Source organism: Balaenoptera musculus, chromosome 11, assembly GCF_009873245.2.
Source record: "Balaenoptera musculus isolate JJ_BM4_2016_0621 chromosome 11, mBalMus1.pri.v3, whole genome shotgun sequence".
Classification (NCBI taxonomy): Eukaryota; Metazoa; Chordata; class Mammalia; order Artiodactyla; family Balaenopteridae; genus Balaenoptera; species Balaenoptera musculus.
In genome coordinates, this window is record NC_045795.1 from 1,064,573 (window position 1) to 1,086,386 (window position 21,814).

A 21,814-nucleotide genomic window follows, 5' to 3' on the forward strand; every position below is an offset into this window, starting at 1 on the left:
ACTTCTTATAAGTTATTCCTAAACACAAAACAGTGCAACAACCGGGACCTCTGCAGCCCTGCGTTCTAAGCCAGTGGTTCTCAAAGTGTGGTCCCCAGACAAACAGCACCAGTAGCACCTACGAACATGTTAGAGAAACAAGGGTGGAGACCCCAGGCCAGAGCTGGTGCGTCACACTTTGGGGACGAGGCCCAGGAATCTGGGTGTTAAGAAGCCCTCCGTGTGCTTCTGATGTGCCAGCAAGTTTGAGGACCTCTGGTCTAGACAGTAAGTAGGCGGCAGATGAGATGCCAAGTAAGACGGAAACGGGAAAGCTCACGAGAGAGAGCTCTTCTCTCGTAAGTTATCACTTACGACCACTTCTGATGACTCAAGGTGACCTGGGAAAACACTGCGACCCCACGTCTCCAAAAAGTAACACACTGAGAAGAAGGGCGTCTCCAGGGGCAGTTCACACGTGTCACACCTTCCACGGCCACATGTGAATCCTATTTACGCTCGAAACAGGAAAGGGTGCAGGAGAGAGGCTCCTCCCGGGCCCAGTGCACCAGAGCCCAGCTCCCTCTCCCCGGCTGGTGCTCCGGGCATGGCTCCAGTCACGGCAGCCTCCCGGGACCTGAGAGCCCTGGCCGGCGCCTGGACCTAGGAAACCGCGTCCTGCAGCTCTGCGTCTGCACGCGCACGCATGCACATACGGGCACTGCAGGGTCTGCACCGGACACGCGTGTGCAGTGTCACTGGAGCGGGTGGGAAACCCCTGGAGAGTCAGAACTCAGATCACCTCGGTGCAAACTCGCTTCCCCAAGATGCCGCCCGCCCGTGCGTGCGTCAGGAGGGGCCCCCTCCCTGCAAGCAAGTTCAGCAGAGGCTCTCTGTGGTTTCCAGAAAGAGCTGAGTATTTTGTGGTGGCTTCTTTTATCTCTGGGGACCTGGCTTATTAGAAAAGTGCACAAAATCACCGACCTCCTGATGGTCAGGAGGTGAGCAGACTCAGGACTGCTGCTCTGAGGCCAGCGGATGGGTCAAGATGGACGAGGAGGTGCCACCAGCGGGCACGTCCGGCGGGGGAAGGGCAGGGGCTGCACTCCAGGCCCGGGGCACGAGGGCGCGGCCTGGGGACGCGGGGAGGGGCCCCGGTTTCCTCCGCTGCAGGGGTGCCTATTTCCTCAGGAAGAGCTGGAGGGGTTACTCCCCAGGATGGTGAAAGCTGTCTTGTCACCTGGCCAAAGGGAAATTCCAAGAGCCACTGGGAATCGCGGGCACACACCCACCACAGCTGCGGACACGGAGGGTGACGAGCCCCAACCTCCGTTTTCACACAGAACCGCGCGTGTGCAGCTCAGCGGCAGGGCCTTTAAAACCATTAATCCCATGTGCTCCACAGGCTTCACCAACTCTAACTTAATCTCCAGGTGTTACTACAAAGCACACACCCAGGCTGTGCTGCTGAGAGAAGGATGGACACCACCATCGAGGAATCAGCCGGGGAAGAGACGAACAGGGGATGGTGTATCAGGCTGGAAAAACGAGCTTGGGAGTTTACGTTTTAAGAATGGAAAGAAAAATAAAGGAAATGGGAGCAGAGGAAAGGACAGGACACCACGGGCATGGGGTGAAAGGACCCATGGAGGGCCCGGGGCAGCCGGGAGGGTCTCCGGGAAGGGCTGGAGCTGCGAGGTGGGCGGGAGGGGCCGCAGAACAAACCCCCCAGATGCCGGGCTCCCCGCAGCCCGCGGCCCTTCTCACGGCTCGGGGCGCGGGGCTGGTTGCTCCCGGAGGCCTCAGACGGCGTCCCCGCCATTTCCAGCTTCTGGAGCCGCCCGCGTTCCCGGGCTGCTGGCCCTTCCTCACATCACGGGGACCCGCCACCTCCCTCTTCAGGTCCCTCGTGATGACAGCTGGGGCCCACCCAGAGGTCCAGGGGCACCTCCTGTCTCACGACCCTGAACTCGATCACCTTCAAAGTGCCTTTGCCGCCACAGGTCCCAGGACTGGTACAGACACGTGTTCGGGAGACCCCGTTCTGTCTGCTGCACAGACTGGGGGCGACGCAGCTTCAGCACAGGGTCCTCTGCTGATGGAAAACTGACCCAAAGTTAGATCCTTCCGTGTGCTTTCCTACAAGGGAGGCTATCAAATGCATAAACTTCCCCCGAAACTGGATCTCCTGGTTTATCTGTTTTGTCCATCTCTTCAAGACTCTCCTTGGGAAGCTAGTGTTTAATTTGAAATACTTCGTATTTAACAATGTGGCAGAAGTTTTACCATGTACAGAAGTGCAGGAAAGAGAGTATTTCTTTAAGGAAACGTCTTCCTGCTCCTACTGATTTATCTCAATATGATATTTCTTTCATTATGTAAGAAAACTTCTCACTTTTATTCTCAACTACTCTTGAAAGGTTTTATTTTTATTCTGAATTTAATTGCTATGTTTGCTGGAAAAAATCAGCAATCCTTTCATTTCTTTTTCATATATTCAGAAAAGTCATCAGAAGAAAATTGAAAACTAAAAATTGGATGTTCGGAGCAAACGGAGCTCCCAGTGTCACTAACAGCTCCAGGGTTGGCGGGGGGCAGGGGGGCGTGCAGGGGGGGAGTCTGGAGTAAGCGTCATAAACTACCAATTATTAGTTTGCCCCCTGGAGGGGGGAGCAGATCTACAATCGTTCGGCTCCTACGCACTCTGAACAGGGTCAGAAGCTGCACAGGAAGGACCCTGCAGCACATTTCTGATTCTCACGTTTGGCTAGGAAAGGCTGAGTTAAAGACACCCTGTGTCAGGGACGCTGATCTGAGGAGGAACACTGCAACATCACAGGACAGCAGCGTCTGTGTTCGCTGCTCTGCAGATCTGAGCTCCTCTGCGTGACGGACATCTGGCACGGCAGGCAGAGGTGCTGGCGGGAAACTTGCCGCGGTCCGCCCGGTCCCCCTGTGGTCACTGGACTCCAGGCACCTACGTGTCCTAGACACAAAACTCCATCCCAGCCCTGTCTGAAATCTGAGACCATTTCTGTACTTGAAAAGATGACTGAGACACAGTGACAGGAGGCAAGGAGAGAGGTCGGCCACATCTTCTCCTGTCCAGAAGTCAGAATAGCCAAGTACACCGCCAGGAAAACTGGCCGCGGCCCTGTATAGGTAGGGCGCACGTGAGAGGGGCCCAGGGGTGCCTGCTTCGGGAAGCTCCACGGGACCGACGGTGCAGCAACTGTGAAGCCCCTCCCCACACTCACTGCCCCCTTCCGTGTCCCCCCCAATCCCCCCCTCCCCATCCTGGACAGCGGGTCCATCGCTCTATCCAAAAGGGCGAACTATGTCACGCTCCGGGTTAGAACTACCCAACGGACCCAATTCTTCACATAAATTGTGTCTATTATTCAAAAGTGCAGGTGACCCTCCTTTCGTTTTGAACGTCTCGGCGTTTTCGTCCCACGGAGGATGACGTACACGGGAGGGCAGTCCCGTCCTCCACCCTCGCAGGCCCAAACAGCACTGCCGGCTGCAGGTCCCCCAGCACCGAGGCGACTTCCAAACCTAAAGACAGGCCTGTGCCATTTCAGGATAAATGTTCAAATTTAGGAGAAATGAATCATATGTCATTTTCTCATACGTTCTTTGTGATGACAAAACTAAAAATAGAATAATTTATTCCATTCTATTTTCTTACATTAGGCCATCAGAGCTAAGGGGCTGGGCAGAAGTCTTCTCATTTTAAAATTATATATAAATACTAATTATAAGTAACGAATAAAGTTATTGATAAATAAGTGTCTTCCTTTCCATATCTCTATAAATGTTTCTTCCTTTTCTGCAAGCTTAAAGTAAATTCCTTAAAGTGAATTATTTTTGCTTGCTGATGACGGGCATGACAAATAACTGTATTTGCGGCAAAACGTGTTCCGATTCAAAGAGAAACAGTTCTTCCAAAGTGGCTAAAAGCTGATTCCCAACATAGGAGTTTGCCTTTTCGTGGGATGTGATGTTATGAGACCTCAGATGTCCAGATGCTGAGATGGGGCGTGACAGGCCCTTCTTCCTGGACACGGCTCTCTGGGCGTCACGGGAACCGGACCCCACATGGGACCGGGGAGATTCTGGAGAAAGCTGCCGCGGTCCGCGTGGTCACAGCCGTTTCTCAGCAGTGGCCGACACAAGCCCAGATCCCGTCCACTAGAGGAGCCCGGCCTGACTCTGTCAGACAGCCGAGCGCCTGGGCTTCCCCACGGGCAGTGCTGTTGGGTCGGGTCTGCTCCAGAACTTGGTTTTCAGATCCACGTTAAGGACTCGAAGTATCACAGTTCTCTTCTTTTCTTCACCTTTGACACAGGCTTCTTGTACAAATGCGTTCAAGCCCACGGTCATCCCACACAAGAGATGGGTTTCTGGATGTCGCTGCGCCTGACTTCCTAAGGCCCCGTCGACCGCGCTGATCACCTGTCATTCGTCTGCCACGGTGACAGGATTCGGCAGACACGACCGCCAGACCAGACACAGCTCTCGACCCTAACAAGGGGACACATCTGCCAAGGGGACAAGTTCAGCTCTGACACCCAGGCTTCCCACCCCTCGTTCTCACTGGAGGCCCTGTGGGAAAGCTGGCCTCTCTCCTCTGAGGTCTGTGGCAATCATGCTCCTTTTTTCCCACTCTCAGGTGAAGAATGCCCACCAGTGAACACTGGGGGAAGCCCCCCTGCAGGCCGACCATCAGAGCACAGCCGAGGTCAACCTCTGGGCTGCACGAGCCTGGGACTTCCACCCGCTGCTCTCTCACCTGTGCGGCTGTGATCGTCCTGCTTGTACATGTTTCAGTACTGCTTTTTTCACTCAGCATCTCAGCTCAAACTTTTTCCTTGGTTATTCCACGGTCTGAATGGAGGCAGCCTTCAACGGCTCCATTGCATTGTGTCCACTTGAAGCTTTGTGCACAATTATCCTGCATGATTGGACACCGGGCTCCACAGTCTCTGAACCCCGAGAACGTAACGTTAGGGGCAAACGTTCAGGTCCGTAGCTCAGGGAGGGCGAGGAGGCATTTGGCATCTCTTACTAGTTCCTGGCTTATAACTTTCCAAAGTCTCTTGCTGTCAACAGAACTGGGCATGGAAACATTTATAACTGGTGGTTTGTGGATAAGAGAGTAGTATTTTAGCAGTTAAGTGAATCTCAAGTTTCAGTACCTCTCAAATGTTGTTTACCCAAAATTTCAATATTATTATTGGTTGGGAAGAGGAGGAATTAAAAGTACATCCCCATGTGCCGCCAGAACCACATCTCTGCTAACCATGCTTTTACGTGACTTGAAGAAAGCAAAGCCCAGTCACAAGGTTTCGAGGTCAAAACACGGGCTGAACAGACTGTGATCTTAAAAAGCACCTGTCTTCCTGCCCACCTGCTGCGTCAAGGATTCTGGGTCTCAGAAGCGGGGGAAGATGCTCGAGGACACGTAGCCGAGAGGAGTCAGGAGCGGACGGCTTCCTGGGGCCTCTATTCCTGGCCTCACAGGAGGCACCGCACGCCGGCCACGCAAGGCTGCCTCTGTCCTTCCCCACTGCCCACTCGAAGCGCCTGGAACTGGAACTCAGAACGTGCACCTCCACCGAGAAACAACTCTACCTGCAGTCACGAGGTGTGCCTAAAGTATTTTGATTCGCATTTTAGACGTGTTAGTGCGAAAACAGGCTTTGGTTGGTCAGGGCTGGTTCCCCATATCACTTAAAACATGCTTTCTGGGAGGAAAATCCGTTACTGCACTAAGGACATCATAAGATGGGCCGCACCCTCCCTACGCACACAGGTAAATAAACTTCTTAAACATTTCCTAGAATCAGGAAATGTATAAGCAATTGAAGTGAGAATAAACAAATCCATTCTCATCCACTTTTAATGGCACAGTGAGGAACTGTCCAGAAGCACTGAGGGGGAAGGCCCGGTGCTCACCCGTCAGGCCTGGAGGCCACGGCCATGAGCCACTGGCCCACCAGGCCTGGACGCATGGGAACAGAGGTGGCATCTCGCGAGCCTCGGAGCCGGGAAGCCTGTAACTGCAGATGCCGGGCGCTCCCAGTGACCATCCAGGCTGCTCAGAGAAGGAAAGGCAGGTAAGAGGGGGAGTCTGAGGAGGGGGCCCGCAGTGGGGGCCCCTGTGGTCCACACACGACAGGGCGCAGGGTGGGCAGAGCTGAAGTGAAGTGTGACATTAACAGCGAGGCAGTTTAGGTGTAAAGACCGTTCTCCATGGGCAGGAAGCCCCATGGCATCAGATAAGGGCGATAAAGTGGCTCCGACTGTGGGAAAAGCAGGCTTGGTTTTCCCTCAAACTATGCCTGCTGTAAACTCCACTAGAATACTCCTTTTCAGTTAAATCTAGTAACTACTCTAGGAATCCCGAGGGCACGTTGAAGAAGGACCGGATGGCCAGGTGGGCCCGTCGGGCCGTGAGAACATCCCGGGAGCCCAGGGAAGAGCCCGGGTACCCGAGGAAGCAAGAGGCCACGGCGCTCACCTCCTCCTGGGTTGCATCTCACAGCTGGGAGGACCAGCAGCTCTGCTCAGAAAGACTCATCTACAAGGTAAGTACAACGTTGGCCAGCCCCTCCCGGAAAGGACAGGTGACAGGGTGTGTGAGACGCGCTCCAGCAGGGCCGCTGTGACCCCTGGGCGGCCTGTACGCGGCTCACAGGCTCAGCCCTGCAGCGGATGGTCGGGTCTGTGTCCTCTGACTACCCCCCCAGCCGCCCCCATAAGCTGCCCTCGCACAGGCTTGAGATGCTGCTTCCATCAGAGGAAAAGGGAGAAGGAGGGACTGATCAGCAATCTGTGCTGTAACCAGGCTTTAGAGCTGGGATGGAGGGTTTGGAGTCCGGGGGAAGGAAAAAGTCGCTCCTCTCAGCGGAAGTGGTCTTTCGCTGAAACCTGCCCAGCTCGACGGGGCCCAGGCCCTCCAGAGTGAGGAGATGGCACATCACACCACAGCTTCTGGCTCCACCGTGGAATTATCCCTGGAAACAGTCAGTAAACTTACCTGCGTATATAAGACGATAACATAAAACCCACGCAGGCTCACAAGGTAAATGACTTCTGATCTTAAAAGATCGTTTTTACGTCGCCCGAGTCCCCAGAGTCTGAGCCCATGCTCAGCGGCAGGTGTCCCGGGACTCACCGCCTGTCAACGCGTCCCCGCAGCGGCTGGGCTCTCACCTCCTCGCCTTCAAGCCGACTTTGTCTCTAAACCCTGCTGATACCCCGCCCCTCCCGCAAGACAGGGAGAGACATCTGCGTGCACAGGCCTGACAAGCTGATCCGCATCACGGCCGAGACCACAGCAGATACATCACCAACCTGGGAGAGGCACTCCATCAAACTGATGGGTCCAACCCCCGACACGGCGAGCTGATGCTCGAATCCCTCCTCTGCATCTATCTGTGGGGTTCCCTTGCTCAGTCATCAGACACTCAATGGCCACGCGCTCTGTACCCTGCACGGAATCAACGGGTCGTGGTCCCACAGCCCTTCAGCCACCAGAGAACTGAGCATCCACCACAAAGCATCCAAAACGTACGACTGCATAGACACGGCCCACGTTGACCCAGAGCTTCCTGAAGATGGGTCAGAAGACCAACGCTATCTGGGCACAGAATCTTGACTTTCAAACTTCCACTGTCAATTTAACTTTAATCGGTAAATGATCTTTTGAAGTTGCCAAGGTCAGTGTGTGGGTCCTATGAATCTCCTCCCTGGGGGGTGAGGGCTCTCCATGGTCTGTGGGGTAGGGAAAGCCGTCTCGCTTTTCCACAGCGCCCACTGAATTTGTGGGGGGCTTAGCTACAGATGCGTGAGGGGACGGCTACACATCATCAGTTTCTACAAAGTTCTAATCACTCAAAATGGGCATTTAGAAAATAAAACCCTATAAAGAATACTGGAGCCAAGCAAAAACTTGGGACCAGAGAGGAAAGGGCAGACTGGGCCGTTCAGTTTGACCTTCTCAGCGTGAAGACTGGGAAGGATTGATGCTTCCCTAAAATTACATAAAAAATTGTTGTATTCGAGCACTTTTCCCCTGGGGAGAATCAGCTTCCACGTGCTTCTCCACGAGGCTGAAACCAAAAGCGGGCATGGGGGACACAGCCTCTGAGTGCAGACCCGGCGCGCGGCTGTCCCGTCCCTGCAGGTCCGGAGCCCCCAGACCACTCGCAGCTGCTCTGAGATGAGCCCTCGCAGACCGGTAACTTCTGGGCAGCCTTCTGGAGACTGCAGGGCACCCGGCCTGAGCCCTGCAGGCCAGGCGGCCCCCAGCCGCACACGTCTGCCACTCCTACCTGGGCACAGACCTGACTGTTACGTGGTCTCCGGTCACTTCCCTAAGGACACACGGACACTCGCACACCACGACGGCGCTGACCTTTATCCCGGAAGGAGAGCATCGCTGGGAAGCACGTGGAGAAAACCATTCGGCCACTGTTTGCACTGAACCCGCCCCATACACAGCCTGCACGTTTGGGGTATTCCTCGCCATTTTCACACATTCAGTCCACCTCGCTTATCTCTGTGCGTTGGGTCTGTCTTCACCCGAGACTTCGGCCACCGGCGCACCCTGGGCTCCAGCCCTTAGGTGCCTTGGGAAAGTTGGAAAGTTCTTCGGTGGGACTCCGTGCAGTGCGCCGGCCGCACAGGACCAGCTGGGTGGAGGGGTGCTAACAGGGCTTCACAAACGCCATCCTGAGCGTCCAGGGTGACAGGATGTGCCAGCCGGCAGGCATCCACTGGCGAGTCACCCACAGCAGGTGCCCTGCAAACCTGCGCCCGTCCCTCCCCCACCTGAGTGCCGGCGGACACCTGACACGTGTCCTCTGTTTTAACTTCCAGGGCCGGGACCGACTCTGATTCTCTCCGACACCCAGAAACGGACTCTAGGACCGAGACAGGCACCTCCAAGAGGGGAGAGGCTCGGGGCTCCCGGCGGACGCAGCGGGTGCTGACTAACGCAGGCAGGTGAATCCAGAGTCCGCTCTGAGGGGTTTCCTTTGATAACAATTGCAGCAGTTTACACTAATATGGTATCTTTGGTCGTGAGATCTCAAGCTGGTTCACACACGCTAAGCTCCCTTCCCAGTACTTTTGTGTAGTTTAGCACGGTCATCCTTCATTCAGAAGACGGGGAAACGGATGCTGAGTCAGGGGAACGTGAAGATGAAGCCAAAGGCGCCACTTTCAAACGCCGCCTTCTATCTTAACCCCTATGTATCTGACCCCAGTGTTTCCCCTCGCTGTTTCCTTTTGATGAATAAACTGAAACCACTGCCAGTGGTTTACATGAACAATACCTGCAAAAACCACACCCTGACCTACTGTCTACGTGATGGTCAGGGCACAAAATGTCACACAGACAGAAGATGCAGGAGAAATAATGACATCGTCGACTCACGTTTAAAATAAATATACACTTTACTTCTGAGCCTGGGATACAGACCATAAAGTATAAGGGTATCAGAAATAAAGTCCAGCTGCCTGGAAAAATTATAAAGATGAGGAAGGAAGACAGAAAAGAGGTTGAATTACTTAAAAAAATAGAGCAACGTCATGAAAAATGCAGACAAGGAAAGGAGAGTATTTCTAGTAGGCAGTGGATGGTTTGGTTTGGATTTCAGCAGAGGCTGGGGACAGAACAACCTAAACGTTATTTAGCCAGGGTCGGGGAGGGCAGCCGAGGAGCGGGGCACCTGAGTCAGGAAGACTGACGTCAACCTAAGCGTGTGTGCAAAGGTGTTCCTGCTGAAGAAAGCCGAAAGCCACGGCCGTGGGGTCTGTGTTTGCCCCAGAGCAATGAAGCTGTGAACACAAGACTACGTAGGATCCAGACTCGGATGTGAGGCAGCTGGACGGGAAGAAACGTGACCTCGGTGGACACTCCCACTGGACAGGCAAAGGCTTTGTTTCACGTTTAGCCAGACAAACCCGATGTCAGGAGGGGAGTGCCGGCCTTTTGGTAAATATGTTAAAGAAACCAACAGTTAGCCCCGTGGCCTTGGCCACCGCTGTCCTGATGGGACAAGCCGTCCTGGCTTCGCTGCAGTGGGTGCTGAGCTGCCCTCACGCCCTCGGGGCTGGGGTGCGGTCGCCCAGCACCACGCAGTGACCGGGCCAGGCTCTCGCCGCCCACCCCAGGGCTGTTTGTCCCTGTCCCCACCCCTGGCTGCTCGGCCTCCCTGAGCGCCGGGGGAGGAGACGATGCCAAGGAAGCAGCAGCCACCCCACCTGTAGGGCAGCTGCGAGGGGCTGGTTCACGAAGAGAGCATGTCATATTCACCAACCCGAGGACAGACCACATCCACGGGCATGCAGCCCACGTCCACGGGCCCAGAACAGGCTCCGCGTCCACGGGCATGCAGGTCACATCCATGGACCCCAGAACAAGCGCCACGTCCACGGGCATGCAGGCCACGTCCATGGACCCCAGAACAAGCGCCACGTCCACGGGCATGCAGGCCACGTCCACGGATGAGCCAGGCTGTGAGAACGGCTCCTCTCTCACCTCAGCAGGTGGCACTCGGCACAAGGACCTCAGAGGAAAATCACAACTGTTCTGACCCACATTCTCTCTCTTTTGTTTTTCCTATCGATCTGATCCACAAGCCGTTAGAATTCTGATTTCTTCACGCTGTCACTGTAAGTTAACATTTTTAGCAAGAGAGCCATCCTCAATCAGGTCACTCCTCTTCATCGGGAAATGTAACGGTAATAAAAGCTGTGTTTTGGACACCTGTTTTGGACAGCATATCCAAAGACTACTTCAATACATTTGACTGAAAGTTTTACCAAAATAGGTGCACAAAGAGGAAGACACCGCAAGCCTAACCTTCCAAAACTAAAACTAAATCGAGTATTTCTGTTCAACGTTTTAACATGCCTTAGAGAAAACTCGACATATTCCCCCAAGTTCAACTGTGGTTTTAGAGGATCACAGTTGCCTCATTTCCTCTGCTGACCTATTTTCCAAAAATAATAGAAACAATCTGAATTTAAAATGTACCGTGCCTTTCTAATATCACTCTGCATAGAATTAATTTCATTCTCAACAAAAATCCCTGAAAAATAGGGAGACATTTCATTATAAAGTCGAAGAATATGTAAAAAAATGAATAAAAGCGTATTTAGATTGATCTTCTTGGAACGACTGTTAAGGACCCATGTTTATGAGATTAACAAATCCCTGTCTTAGGAGAGAAGGGTCCTCCCTGTTCCCGACATTGCCCGTGAATCACAACAGCTGCGAACTGTTTAAGAGTCAGTCTCCACCAAGAACCTTGTTTAACTAACTTAACGGAGCTGGTTAAGGGGACGCCTCAGAGTGTGACTGGTCAGTGGTCAGAAGACACCTGTCAAAGGACAGGTGGGTGATCTCAGAGGCAGAGGGGCTCTGTAGGGCTTAAGGATGACTCCTGGATGGTTGTGAGACTCACAACAGCAAGAGCAGGAAGGAAGGAAAAGAGGTCAAAATGCAGGAGGAAGAAGAGGGTGAGAAGAGAGGGGAGGAGGGCCGAGTGCTGCCCAGACAGCGGAGGGTGCACCGCGGGCGAGCCTGGAAGGGGCCCCGGCGCCAGCGTCCCCACGGGAGACCTCGTGGTCCCTGCACCACGTCTCCGCAGTGCCACTGCTTCATCCCCAACCCGGAACGCTCTCTGGGTCTCTTTTTAAGCCACAAATCTCCCCCAGATCCTACTGTTCTCGTGCCCTCACCTGGCGCTCCCTCAGACGTATGTGTGGTTGGACCTTGTCTGCGGTGGCCCAGGTGCACGTTCACTGTGTCTTTTGAGGGTGGGTCTGAAACTTTAAACTGACAGTTAACTAGAATCTTCCAACTCTTCCTCCTCCTCAAGGTGATTAATAATGCGTTTTCCACACAGCAGGAGACACTGTGGTCCAGCAACGGGTCAAAGTGATTAATTCCGTATTTTCTCCCAGTAGAGCCCTCTCCAGAAGGAGCCCAGCTCTGTCAATGCCTTGATTTTAGTCCCGTGAAACTCAGTTCAGCTTCTGACCTCTGGAACCGTAAGATAATGCGTTTGTGCAGTTTTCAGCTGCTCTGTGATCGTTTGTTGCAGCAGCAATAGGAAACCAACATAGATTTTCGGCTGTAAAAGTGATGTCCAGCTGCCTCTGAGAAGCAAGCACAGAGACGGGTTTTCGTGGGAAGATTTCTGCGGGAGGAGGAGGATGAGGGGGCAGGGAAGTGACAGATGGCGGCTGGTCTCTAGCCCGTCAGTGATACCGAAGTTCCGGGGGTCGCCCTGGAACGTGCTGGATCCCGGGGCCTGGAACAGCCTCTGGGAACAGACTTTTGCAGAATCTGAGGGGAAACCCACCTCCTCACCTTTCACCAGGACCGTCGGCTCCACCATAGGATCAAGAAGCAGAGCTGGCCGCGCTAAGCAGCAAATGGCCTTTTCTGCCCGAAGATTTCGGGGCCAAAACTAAAGACATGTTGAAAAGCACGAAAACATCAGGAGCTGAAGAGCTCGAGGAAGGCTTTCAGATGTCTTCTGATAACTAATGGCTTCACAGGCCTGTACGATGCTGCTGACGGCGATAATTACAACGATGACAGTAATGAAAGCACCTTACACTCAGACGAGCCTTCCACCCTTACGAACCAAGGTGCTTCGCCTCCCGCCTTCCAGGGCACGTCAGTTTGGAACTCGGTCTCTGCTTATCCCTGAAACGCAGTTTGCCTGAGCCGAGGCAGGAATCGCCTTCCAGTTCATGTCAACTCTCTGGCATCAGCCCTTTAAGCCCTGAGGAACCTCGAAGGCAGGCGCTCGTGATGGAGGGTGGGGAACACGTTGGTCTGGCCCCGCGGCTCTCGGACACGAATGCTTAGTATATGAATTCTTAACCAATCTCCTCAGACCGAGTTTCTGAGACTGACCTCCTGCATCCAAAGCTGCCTGGCCGGGGACCAGCTCCGGCTCACGACCCCCCGCCCCAAATGCCCCTCTCAGGGCCTCAACTCGCCTCACGGACACGTAGCCCCAAACCCGACTGCCTTCCTCTACACCAGGCCACCGGCGCCCCGAGGCCCTGAGGCCCCTGCCCCGCGAAGGGAGTCCTGTCCCCGGGTCCCCGACGGGGAGACGGCACCCCAGTTCCCACCACCTGCGCGTCACCACCCGATCGGGTCCCTGACCCTGTGCCCTCCATCTCTGCAGCGTCATGGCGCCTGTCACTGTTCTTCTGGCCGCCACCGCCTGGTCCAGTGAGCGCCCCACTGCTCCTGCCCTGGCCCGGCCTGCAGCTGCCGAGCCGACCCTCCCCTGGGGGAGACTCGCTGCCGGCTGAGGGCCTTCCCTCACCCACCTGCTACAAGGACTCACTTCCACAGCAGGAATTCAATAAACACTCCTTCTGAATTAAATCTCTAAGGCCTCAACCCTATAGGGATACTCTATATGTGCTGATATACCTTCCGAGAAGCTGAAGGTAAATAAGAATTATATTTTAAATGTATGTGATGAACGCACTAAAGGATTCCTGCAACGAATCCTAAAAACTGCAGAATCTTTTAGTACCTGGGCACTGGCCCGTTTCTTAGTTTAGGGCTGCATTACAAAATGCACAAAGCGGACCTGGCTGTTAGGTACAGCGCCTGCTTGGAACAGCGGCTGAGCGGAGCCGGTGTTCACCAGCAGGCCAGGCACATCAGGTGTGACTGTGCAGGAGGCCCAGCAGAGCTGCCGAGTTCGGAAGCAAGACCATCAGCTGTGGGGAGCAGCTCGGAGGTTTCCGACCACGGCAGTCAAGTGAGCGCTCAACTGTGCCAGCAGATGTGCCGGTGAGTGAAGAGACCAGTCTGCCCTGAGCCAGGGGTGTGGAAGCGAAGCCAGAGGAGGCCTCGAGGGAAGAGAAAGGCCGGTGCAGACAGACAGGGACGGAGCTCTGGGGGACCCAGAATAGCCAGTGTCCACAAGTGAACACTGTGCTAGGAAAGACAATCAAACTTGCTAAGGAATTATGAGCCTTGTCGGACGCATAGAGCAGAACAGGTGGAAGAAGGAAACACAGATAGTGTTATCTATGAAATCTCCATGAAAAGCCTTCTGAATTACAGTTATTTCAGAAGATAATTATGGCTTGATAGAACGGGAACGGCACTGCTGATTTAAGAAACAAACAGCAAATAGGGATTCCTAAAATTCTGGAATACAGATGTCAGCGGCCGGAGATGAGAGTGAAGAGAGAGTGGCTGGTCGCATCTCCGGGAGGAATTCTCTCCTGTGAGTGACCAGAGCCCCTGCAGGTAGCGGCTGAGCTCGGGAGCAGATTGCTCTTCCTAAAGAAAGTAGCTGCAGAGGCTACAACACATTTCCAAGATGTTGGAATTTATGTTGTAGATGTCAAGAGGTCATTACTATGATTACAAATGAGGATAGTCATTACCTGCTCAGCTTTTTTGGAACAAAGGTACAGATTTTATAGGAATTCCCTATTGGTACAAGGAATGAAAGCATCTACATTAAGGCTACCGGGGAGATTTTTGGATGCAAACAAAAAAAAATTTTTTTTAATATAAGGGAAGGTATATAGTTATGTATGTTCACCGAGGTATTTAAGTCTTTAACGGCATCATTCTAATCTGGATCTAATCATAAACCCTTCAAGGAAAAACAGGAGGAAGTCGGGGGCATTACGGTCGGGACACAATTATTATTTCATTAGACGTAAACGCTCTTGAGGGGACAGGAGCCGAGGGAAGAGCCCAGGCTTTAGGAGGAATGTCACCCACCCTGGGGGTTCTGTACGGGGTCTTGTGAAGCACGGAGGCCGCACTGTGGAACAGCTGAGACTCAACTGGAGAGACTGAAACTACAGCTCTCTCGGTTAAGTTCAAGGAAGGAAAAGGGCAGGAAAGGCCAGCACGATTAAGGAGGGATAGAAAGATTAGTACGAGGAGCCGAAGAGGGAGGCTTACAATACATAAACAGTGATTTCGAGATATAAACTATTTATAAAATACAAGCAGTGAGAAGTTCAGAGAATAATTACAAAAGAGGAAGCATTGTGACAGCATTCCACGCCGTTGCGCTCGGGCAGTTATAAAAGCAGAGAACGCTGGGCCTGCAAGTTGACGCTTACAGAATAAGGAGCCCGGCCTCTCCTCTTCCAGGTCCCGGAGCAGAGAGAGGGGCTCGCCCTTCACTGCTGTGTCTGCCCCCCCTCCGCCTGGCCCCCACCATCCAGACGAGGAACAAAGGAAAGCAGAGGCGTAGGGGTGGGATTAGAGCCCTGGAGGTCAGAAGGATCCGGACCGGGAGAGATGGGCGCTTCTGGCAGAGCTGGAGGAGACGGATCCGCGGGGAAGGGAGGGTCCAGTTTCCTGCTAAGGGCAGGGACGTGTGCGAGGGGGTGAGAACAGCTACGGGGGAAGAAGGGACCGTTTCAAGACCCCCAGTGTCCAGGGATGGCGCTGGGCGAAGCTCTAACTGGTATTTATACAAGTCCTCTGCTGACAGATCAGATTCCTGAGGTCTGGAAAGTGTTACCCAGCATTATTCTAAACAGGGCTATGAGATAGAACAAGCAATTATGGGCCATTTAACTTAACATCATTTACAGAAAAATATTAGGAAAAGTTTGCAGAGGGGACAACTCAACGAGCATATGGTAATTTGATTAGAAACAGGCCACATGTTTTTACTGAAGGAAGGTGTTGCTTTAACTAGCTTGTTGGCCTTCTTTGAAGTTACTGCTTTCCCAGCTCTAGATTTTAACTCAGGAATTTTTTCTAATATCTATAAAGAATGCGAATAAACATTAAGTATCTAAGCAAAGAAAGCAAAAACCAATCACAGCTGAGGACATTAGAAATACAATGGCAAGAAAATCGAATGTTAAAGACAAATAATACAGCAAGGAAAAACTTAGCTCCATCACCCAGTAGAGTTTAAATCAAGACATTTTTCATGGAAAATAGGTGATTTCAATTTCGGTCTGTTAATGTGTTTCCCATGCCACTTCCTAAAATGCTCTGCAGAAAAAAGGCAATTTTTTTGTTTGTTTCACTGAAAAAAAAAAAAACCTTAGCTTTTTTTTTTTTTTTTAAGTGAACTGAACATTTGGCATCATTAAATTTGGTACATTAGGATGAATACTTCCTAATCCAATCTTTGTGAATTTTCCAAGTTAAAAATTCTCAAACAAAAAAGAAGACATCTTCGTTATTTTAAATTAAGTAATAGGTCAATGTTAATTTTCTCCTATTTACATGACAATTCCATACCACTTAATAGCTACTGAATCTTCAGAAAGAGGGTCAGAAAGGATAAAAATCAAGATAAAACAAGAATAAAAAAATCAGAGTACCTATTAGTGTTTGCTAGAAGCCCTGATTATACCATGTTACTGACTTTTTAGTGGTTAATACATACACTTCACCAGTGATGTCCTTCTACTTTTCAAAAGGCACTCGACTTGAGTAACTGACCTATTCCTCTCCACACTCTCCACGAGGGCCGCATGAGTCTGTCTCGTCCATGCTGAATTCTTAGGGTCTAACACAGGGTTTGGTAAACATTTGCTGAATGAATGAATAACTAACAATAACAGCATCAATACTGGTATTTTACCACGTGCCAGACACTGCTCTAATGAGCGCTTTGTGTAAGTGACTCTCTTAATTCTCCAGCAATTCTTTGAAAGAAGTTTGACTATTAATCCCATCTTTAAAGACAGCCAAACAGAGGCACTGAGAAGTAACACGCCTGAGATCACACATCTGGTAACTCAGGCCGTCTGGCCTTAAGCCCAACCCCGCTTCTTCCCTGCACACAAATGCACGATGCCAGGGCTCTGCGTACATGTACAGGCAGAGAAAACGCCAGAGGGGACAGAGGTACAGGACCCAAGTATTCGTGTTGCCATCACCAATGCTGGGATTCAGGGGCAATGGGAAATGTAAAGTCCAATTTCCAGGATGAAGCCCCCCACAGCAGTAAAACTCCTAAACATTCAAGGGAAGCCCAGAGGTGTCCAGAGAGGGAACCAGAAAATGGGACTCCGCTCAGCTCAACTGCACGCCAGAGTCCTAAGCTCAGAACAAAAACTTTCAGGACTTTCCACTCTGGAGCAGAAGCAGGACCAAAGATTTTGTGGCGACAAAATCAACGAGGGAAAGGCTTTCGGCTGGGAGGTCTGCTCTGTACAGAATCACTGGCGGCCTCTTTGGGGTCAGCGCTGGCCTGTGCTGCGTAAACAGCCTGCCTTGGTCTGAATCTCATTCAGAAAACAATGTAAATCTTTATCTCCCTTTAGTCTTGCTTTAGAATACCGGTGTTCTATGACCTGCTTTTTCTCCCCAAATTTTCTTTACGGCATTTTTTTTCTTTCCATCATTCTGGACCCACTGGACTCTAAGAAGATCTAGTTTATGCGTTTGTCTCTGGGGTGTCCTAGGTGCTGAAGACACAGGATGAGAGCTGATCAGGAGAACAAGCTTTTCTAGAAAGCGAGGAAGGATGAGAAGGAGGCTGTGGTACTTGGAAGATGGACTTGACCACAGAAAAGGGAAGGACACAGCTGGACACGGAGAATTACACGTCTCCCCACATCGAGTGCTTCTCAGGCCTCGTGCCAGCGACCCCCTGGGTGTGTTGTTTACGGCACAGACCCAAGTGCAAGCTCGCGGGCGGGCTCCAGGTCTCATCCCCTTTCACCTGGAGGAACACCGTCACCCCCGAGGCAACTCCAGGTAAGGCTGTCAAGCCGATCCAAGTTCTGGGAAAACTGCTGTTCTGAGGAATGAGGTGAAAAGTTTAGGCTCACCACACAAGAAGGCTTGCCCGACAGAGCCCTGTGCTGAGTGGAGTGGACAAAATTACCGCAGGCTTCAAAATCCAAGACCAGAGGCAGTAAAGGGGATCCGGGTGGTGGGGAGAGCTCGATGGGTGAGAGAAGAGCCTAGGAAAGAGGAGGGCACCCTCACGTTCAAACACCTTTTGTGCAAACAGAGTTGCAGAACAGGTACGACAGGGACACTGGCCAGAACAAAAGGACGGAGCCTCGCCAGGAAAGAGGGTCCACAGGGACTTCAAGAACCGGCTCGTGAGCCCAAGGGTCCTTATCAACCCCACACGGTGCCCAAGGAAGGTTGACAGACAAGCTGTTCTTAACGACCTCCCAGCTTTGGAAACGAGAAGGGCCACGGTGAAGTTGTTACAGGGGCTGACGGTTGGCTCCGTCCGTTTTCCACTCTGAGATGACAGTTTTCATTCGCGAGCACAGAAAAAAAGCTGCCTGCTTATGTCCCAGGAAAACGAGAGCCCGTGGCCCATCTGTGGGCCCGGTGGGAGGCTCCACAGCCGGGTCTCCTTGCTGTGTCAGCAGGAGCGTGCCGGTGTCCCCTCCCTGCGACCAGCACATCCTCTGCTAGCCACCCCCACCCCCATCAGCACCATTGTTCACTGTGTGTCAAAGACCGGCCCCGCCCGGGCCAGGACAATGCAGCCTCCACAGCCCCAGTCGCCAAGCACTGCTGATTTCCTTTCCTTTTTATTCGCTCCTGTGAGTAAGAGCGCATGAAATGAAGTGTTTTCTTTTGTTTGAAACAAGACAGTTTGAAGGGTGATTACCGGTGACAGGTTCACTTTCGATCTTTCTTCACGGTGGCTTTTCTGATCTCAGAAAGTTGTACAACAGATAGGAATTCGGTTCAAACACAGGTAAAACAGGTTCCAGGATTCTATTTTCAGGGTTAATATACATTTCGTTCGGGAACCACCACGTTTGAACATTTCTCTCTGAAGCTGCTGCTTTCTATCACCTTTAGGTACCTTTAAAACGTTGAGTTTTGTCACCACAGTGAACGTGGCCCACATTTAAGTGACAACACCAAGCTAGAAGTTCTTATAAATCTAGGAAAGGAGCATGTTATGCTCAAACAACCTGTAGGTCATTTCTTTATACAGGAACTTTTTTTCATTTTTTTGTATTTTAAAATTTAGTATTTGATTAAGTATTATTACAGATTGGGACGGTAAGAAACATTAGTAATTAGTGGCTTAGTAATTAACACATTACTAAATTACTAAAACATTAGTAATTAGCGCGTGTTTTTAAAAATACTAAAGTAAATATCAGGTGGAGAAAGGAGCATCGATAAAATTGAAAGACAAACGGCAAACTGCGGGGTGAGGGGCAGGGGTCAGAGAAATGCCTATGTCAACAAGGGGGATTCTTTCACCCCTCAAATTAATAGATAATGCGTGTTCAGTCATTCAATAAAAGTCTGAATATATACAGGAACTTCTGTATTTAGAAATGTATGCGTTTATCCACCCATCCACCAACAATCATTAAGCACTGAGTTTATCATCTAAGATAGTAAAAAAGGTCCTTCTCCTCAAAGAGTCTGGAGAAACTCTTTGGAGAAAGACACGTAAACAGATGAGTATAGTAAATTATAATAAGTGTTATAATATAGTTCTGTATAGCATATAATGTATCAACAGATACAAAGGAAAAAGTAGAAAGTTCAGTGGTGGTAGCATGTCAGCCAGAAAAGGATTCACAACCAGGACAGTACTTGAGCTGAGGCTTAAAAAGTGTGCAGGGCTTAACACCGCTCAGGTTTGTGCGTGTGTATGTGAGTGCATGTGTGTGCATGTGTGAGTGCGTGTGAATGTGTGTGTATGTATGTGTATGTGTGTGTATGAGTACGTGTGTGTATGTAAGTGTATGTGAGAGCGTGCATGTGAGTGTACGTGAGCATGCGTGAGTGCATATGAGTGTGCTTATGTGGGTGTGTGTGAGTGCGTGTGTGTGTACGTGAGCGTGTGCACCGGGATCTCCAGACCCTGCGGGTCGTGGGGGGCCTTGGAAGGCAGACGTCCTGCAGGTACCGGGGCTCAGACATCAATCAGGCCACCTTGATGGGATCTGCCTTTGATCTGAGCCTCCACTTCTGAAACCAGCTCTTTCCCTGGGTGTGTGTTACCCTGTTTTCCTTTATACAGCAATGCATTTTGTGGCGAGAATAACACCCCAAATTCAATTCCCCGGGCTCTGGTTTGGGGAACGCGCACTGAGGGACGACAGAGAGCCCGGGGCAGAGCTGGGAAGCCTGGCTGCAATGTCCAGTTAGTGTTCCCCCCGCCAGCGGCCGGGACTCTCACCACTTCCGTCGGCCGGTAGTACTTGAGATCCACGGTCACGTGGACTTTGCCGGTCTCCTTGCACCTGCCCACCTCGTTTTCATTCTCTCCTTCCCACCTGGAAAGGAGACAAAGAGCTGATCAGTCCCAACCTGCTTGGGAGCATCAGGCCAGGCTGCCGGGCAGCGTGGCTTCTCCCTGCAGGAGCCAGAAGCTCATTAACTCAGGAAACACAGGCCGGTGCTTAACCGTGTTATGAGGGCAACAGCGGTTCTAAAGCCTTTCCAGATCTATGTCAAAAGGGCAGGCCTTTTCCTTCCTCTTTAAGGAAAAAATCATGGTATGTTCACAAGTGAGACCTCAGAAATGAACAGATTAGCCAGAATAAGGAATTGGGCAACTTTCAGGGATCTCAAAGATTCTGTACCTCTTTAGACTATTCTTGATAAAGTCAATTATTATGAATTAATCTCTCCTGTCTCTCCCTTCCTTATTTTTTTTTTTTTATTTCTGTAGTTTTAGGAGTATTTATTGTAAATTGAATGCATTCCATTTTAGAATAAGTTTCATACCCTAATTAACCATTCATTTCATCCCCGTATTCCATACAAGTGCCCTTGCTGTACCCAGGCAGCAGTTGGTCCCATTGATAAACCCCAAATGATTAAACCTCCAAAAAGTGCATAATGAATCGGTTGATTTCCTGCTAAGAGATGGTCTTTCAGCATCTCTTCTTTCTCTGATTCAGCTACGATGCTATTTGGACAAGTCTTCTTCCTTAAACATCCACAGTCGACAACAGTTCAGGATCCCAATAGCAGCCCCCTCTTCTCATAAGCTGAGGGGCAAGTTCACAAGTTTCAAGACCAGCTTCTTGCTGGAGTTCCATTTCATGTTATCACTTTTACAGAAATGAAGCCACTGGCTTAAAGCTGACCTCTGGATTTCTACAAACTAATATCCAAACGACAAAAAATACTATATAATTTGAATTATTTCTACAAATGGAACTTTTCGGCAAAGAAAGAAAAGAAGTTACCAAGTAATGTCTGACTTCAATGCTTATCCTCAGGCCTAGTTTGCTTTACCAGCTGGTGAGGAATCCTGTGACAGGACAATGCTGTCACAGTGGAGATCAAAGGAAAGAATAGAGCATTAAGTTGGTTACTTGACTGTGTGAATTACAGGTGCTATTGAAGATGGACATTAAATGTTGATCGTGGTTGTATTTTGGACATAGATTGGGTATCAGAGACTTAAACTGACCTCACAAGCTTTATTTCTGATCAACCCCTCAAATGTTCTATCCTCAATTCACTTTTTGACAGCATAAGGATAATATTTCATTGTTGGAGGAGTAATCAGTTTATGAGCATGCTGGATTTGCCAATGTACTAAAGGCAAATATGAAAAACATCCCACAACAAAGAGAATTATAGCATAATATGTTGAACGACAACAAAAATGTACAACTGGCATTTTCCATGACTTTTATATTGATGACTCAAAAAAGGGTGTTTGGTAATTTACTTATTTGGTTTAATTTCTTACCCTTGCCTAGACTTATTTGGCAGGATCAGAGCTAAGTTTTTGGAACATTCACCTGGATATGGTGGGTGGATGCTTTAGAGTATGCCGACTAAAACTGCTGTAAAACGGGAAAGGCTGAG

The 21,814-nt window shown here is 50.9% G+C and overlaps 1 protein-coding gene across 2 annotated transcripts in view; it reads right to left on the bottom strand.

The window, feature by feature from the left end:
• Nucleotides 1-21,814, bottom strand: part of GMDS (GDP-mannose 4,6-dehydratase) — a 491,129-nt gene that overhangs the window by 46,745 nt on the left and 422,570 nt on the right. For both annotated transcript variants that reach the window (XM_036870073.1, XM_036870074.1), the window contains one exon: nucleotides 20,166-20,262. In XM_036870073.1, coding sequence (XP_036725968.1) covers nucleotides 20,166-20,262 — 97 coding nt within the window. The remainder of the gene's footprint in view (nucleotides 1-20,165; nucleotides 20,263-21,814) is intronic.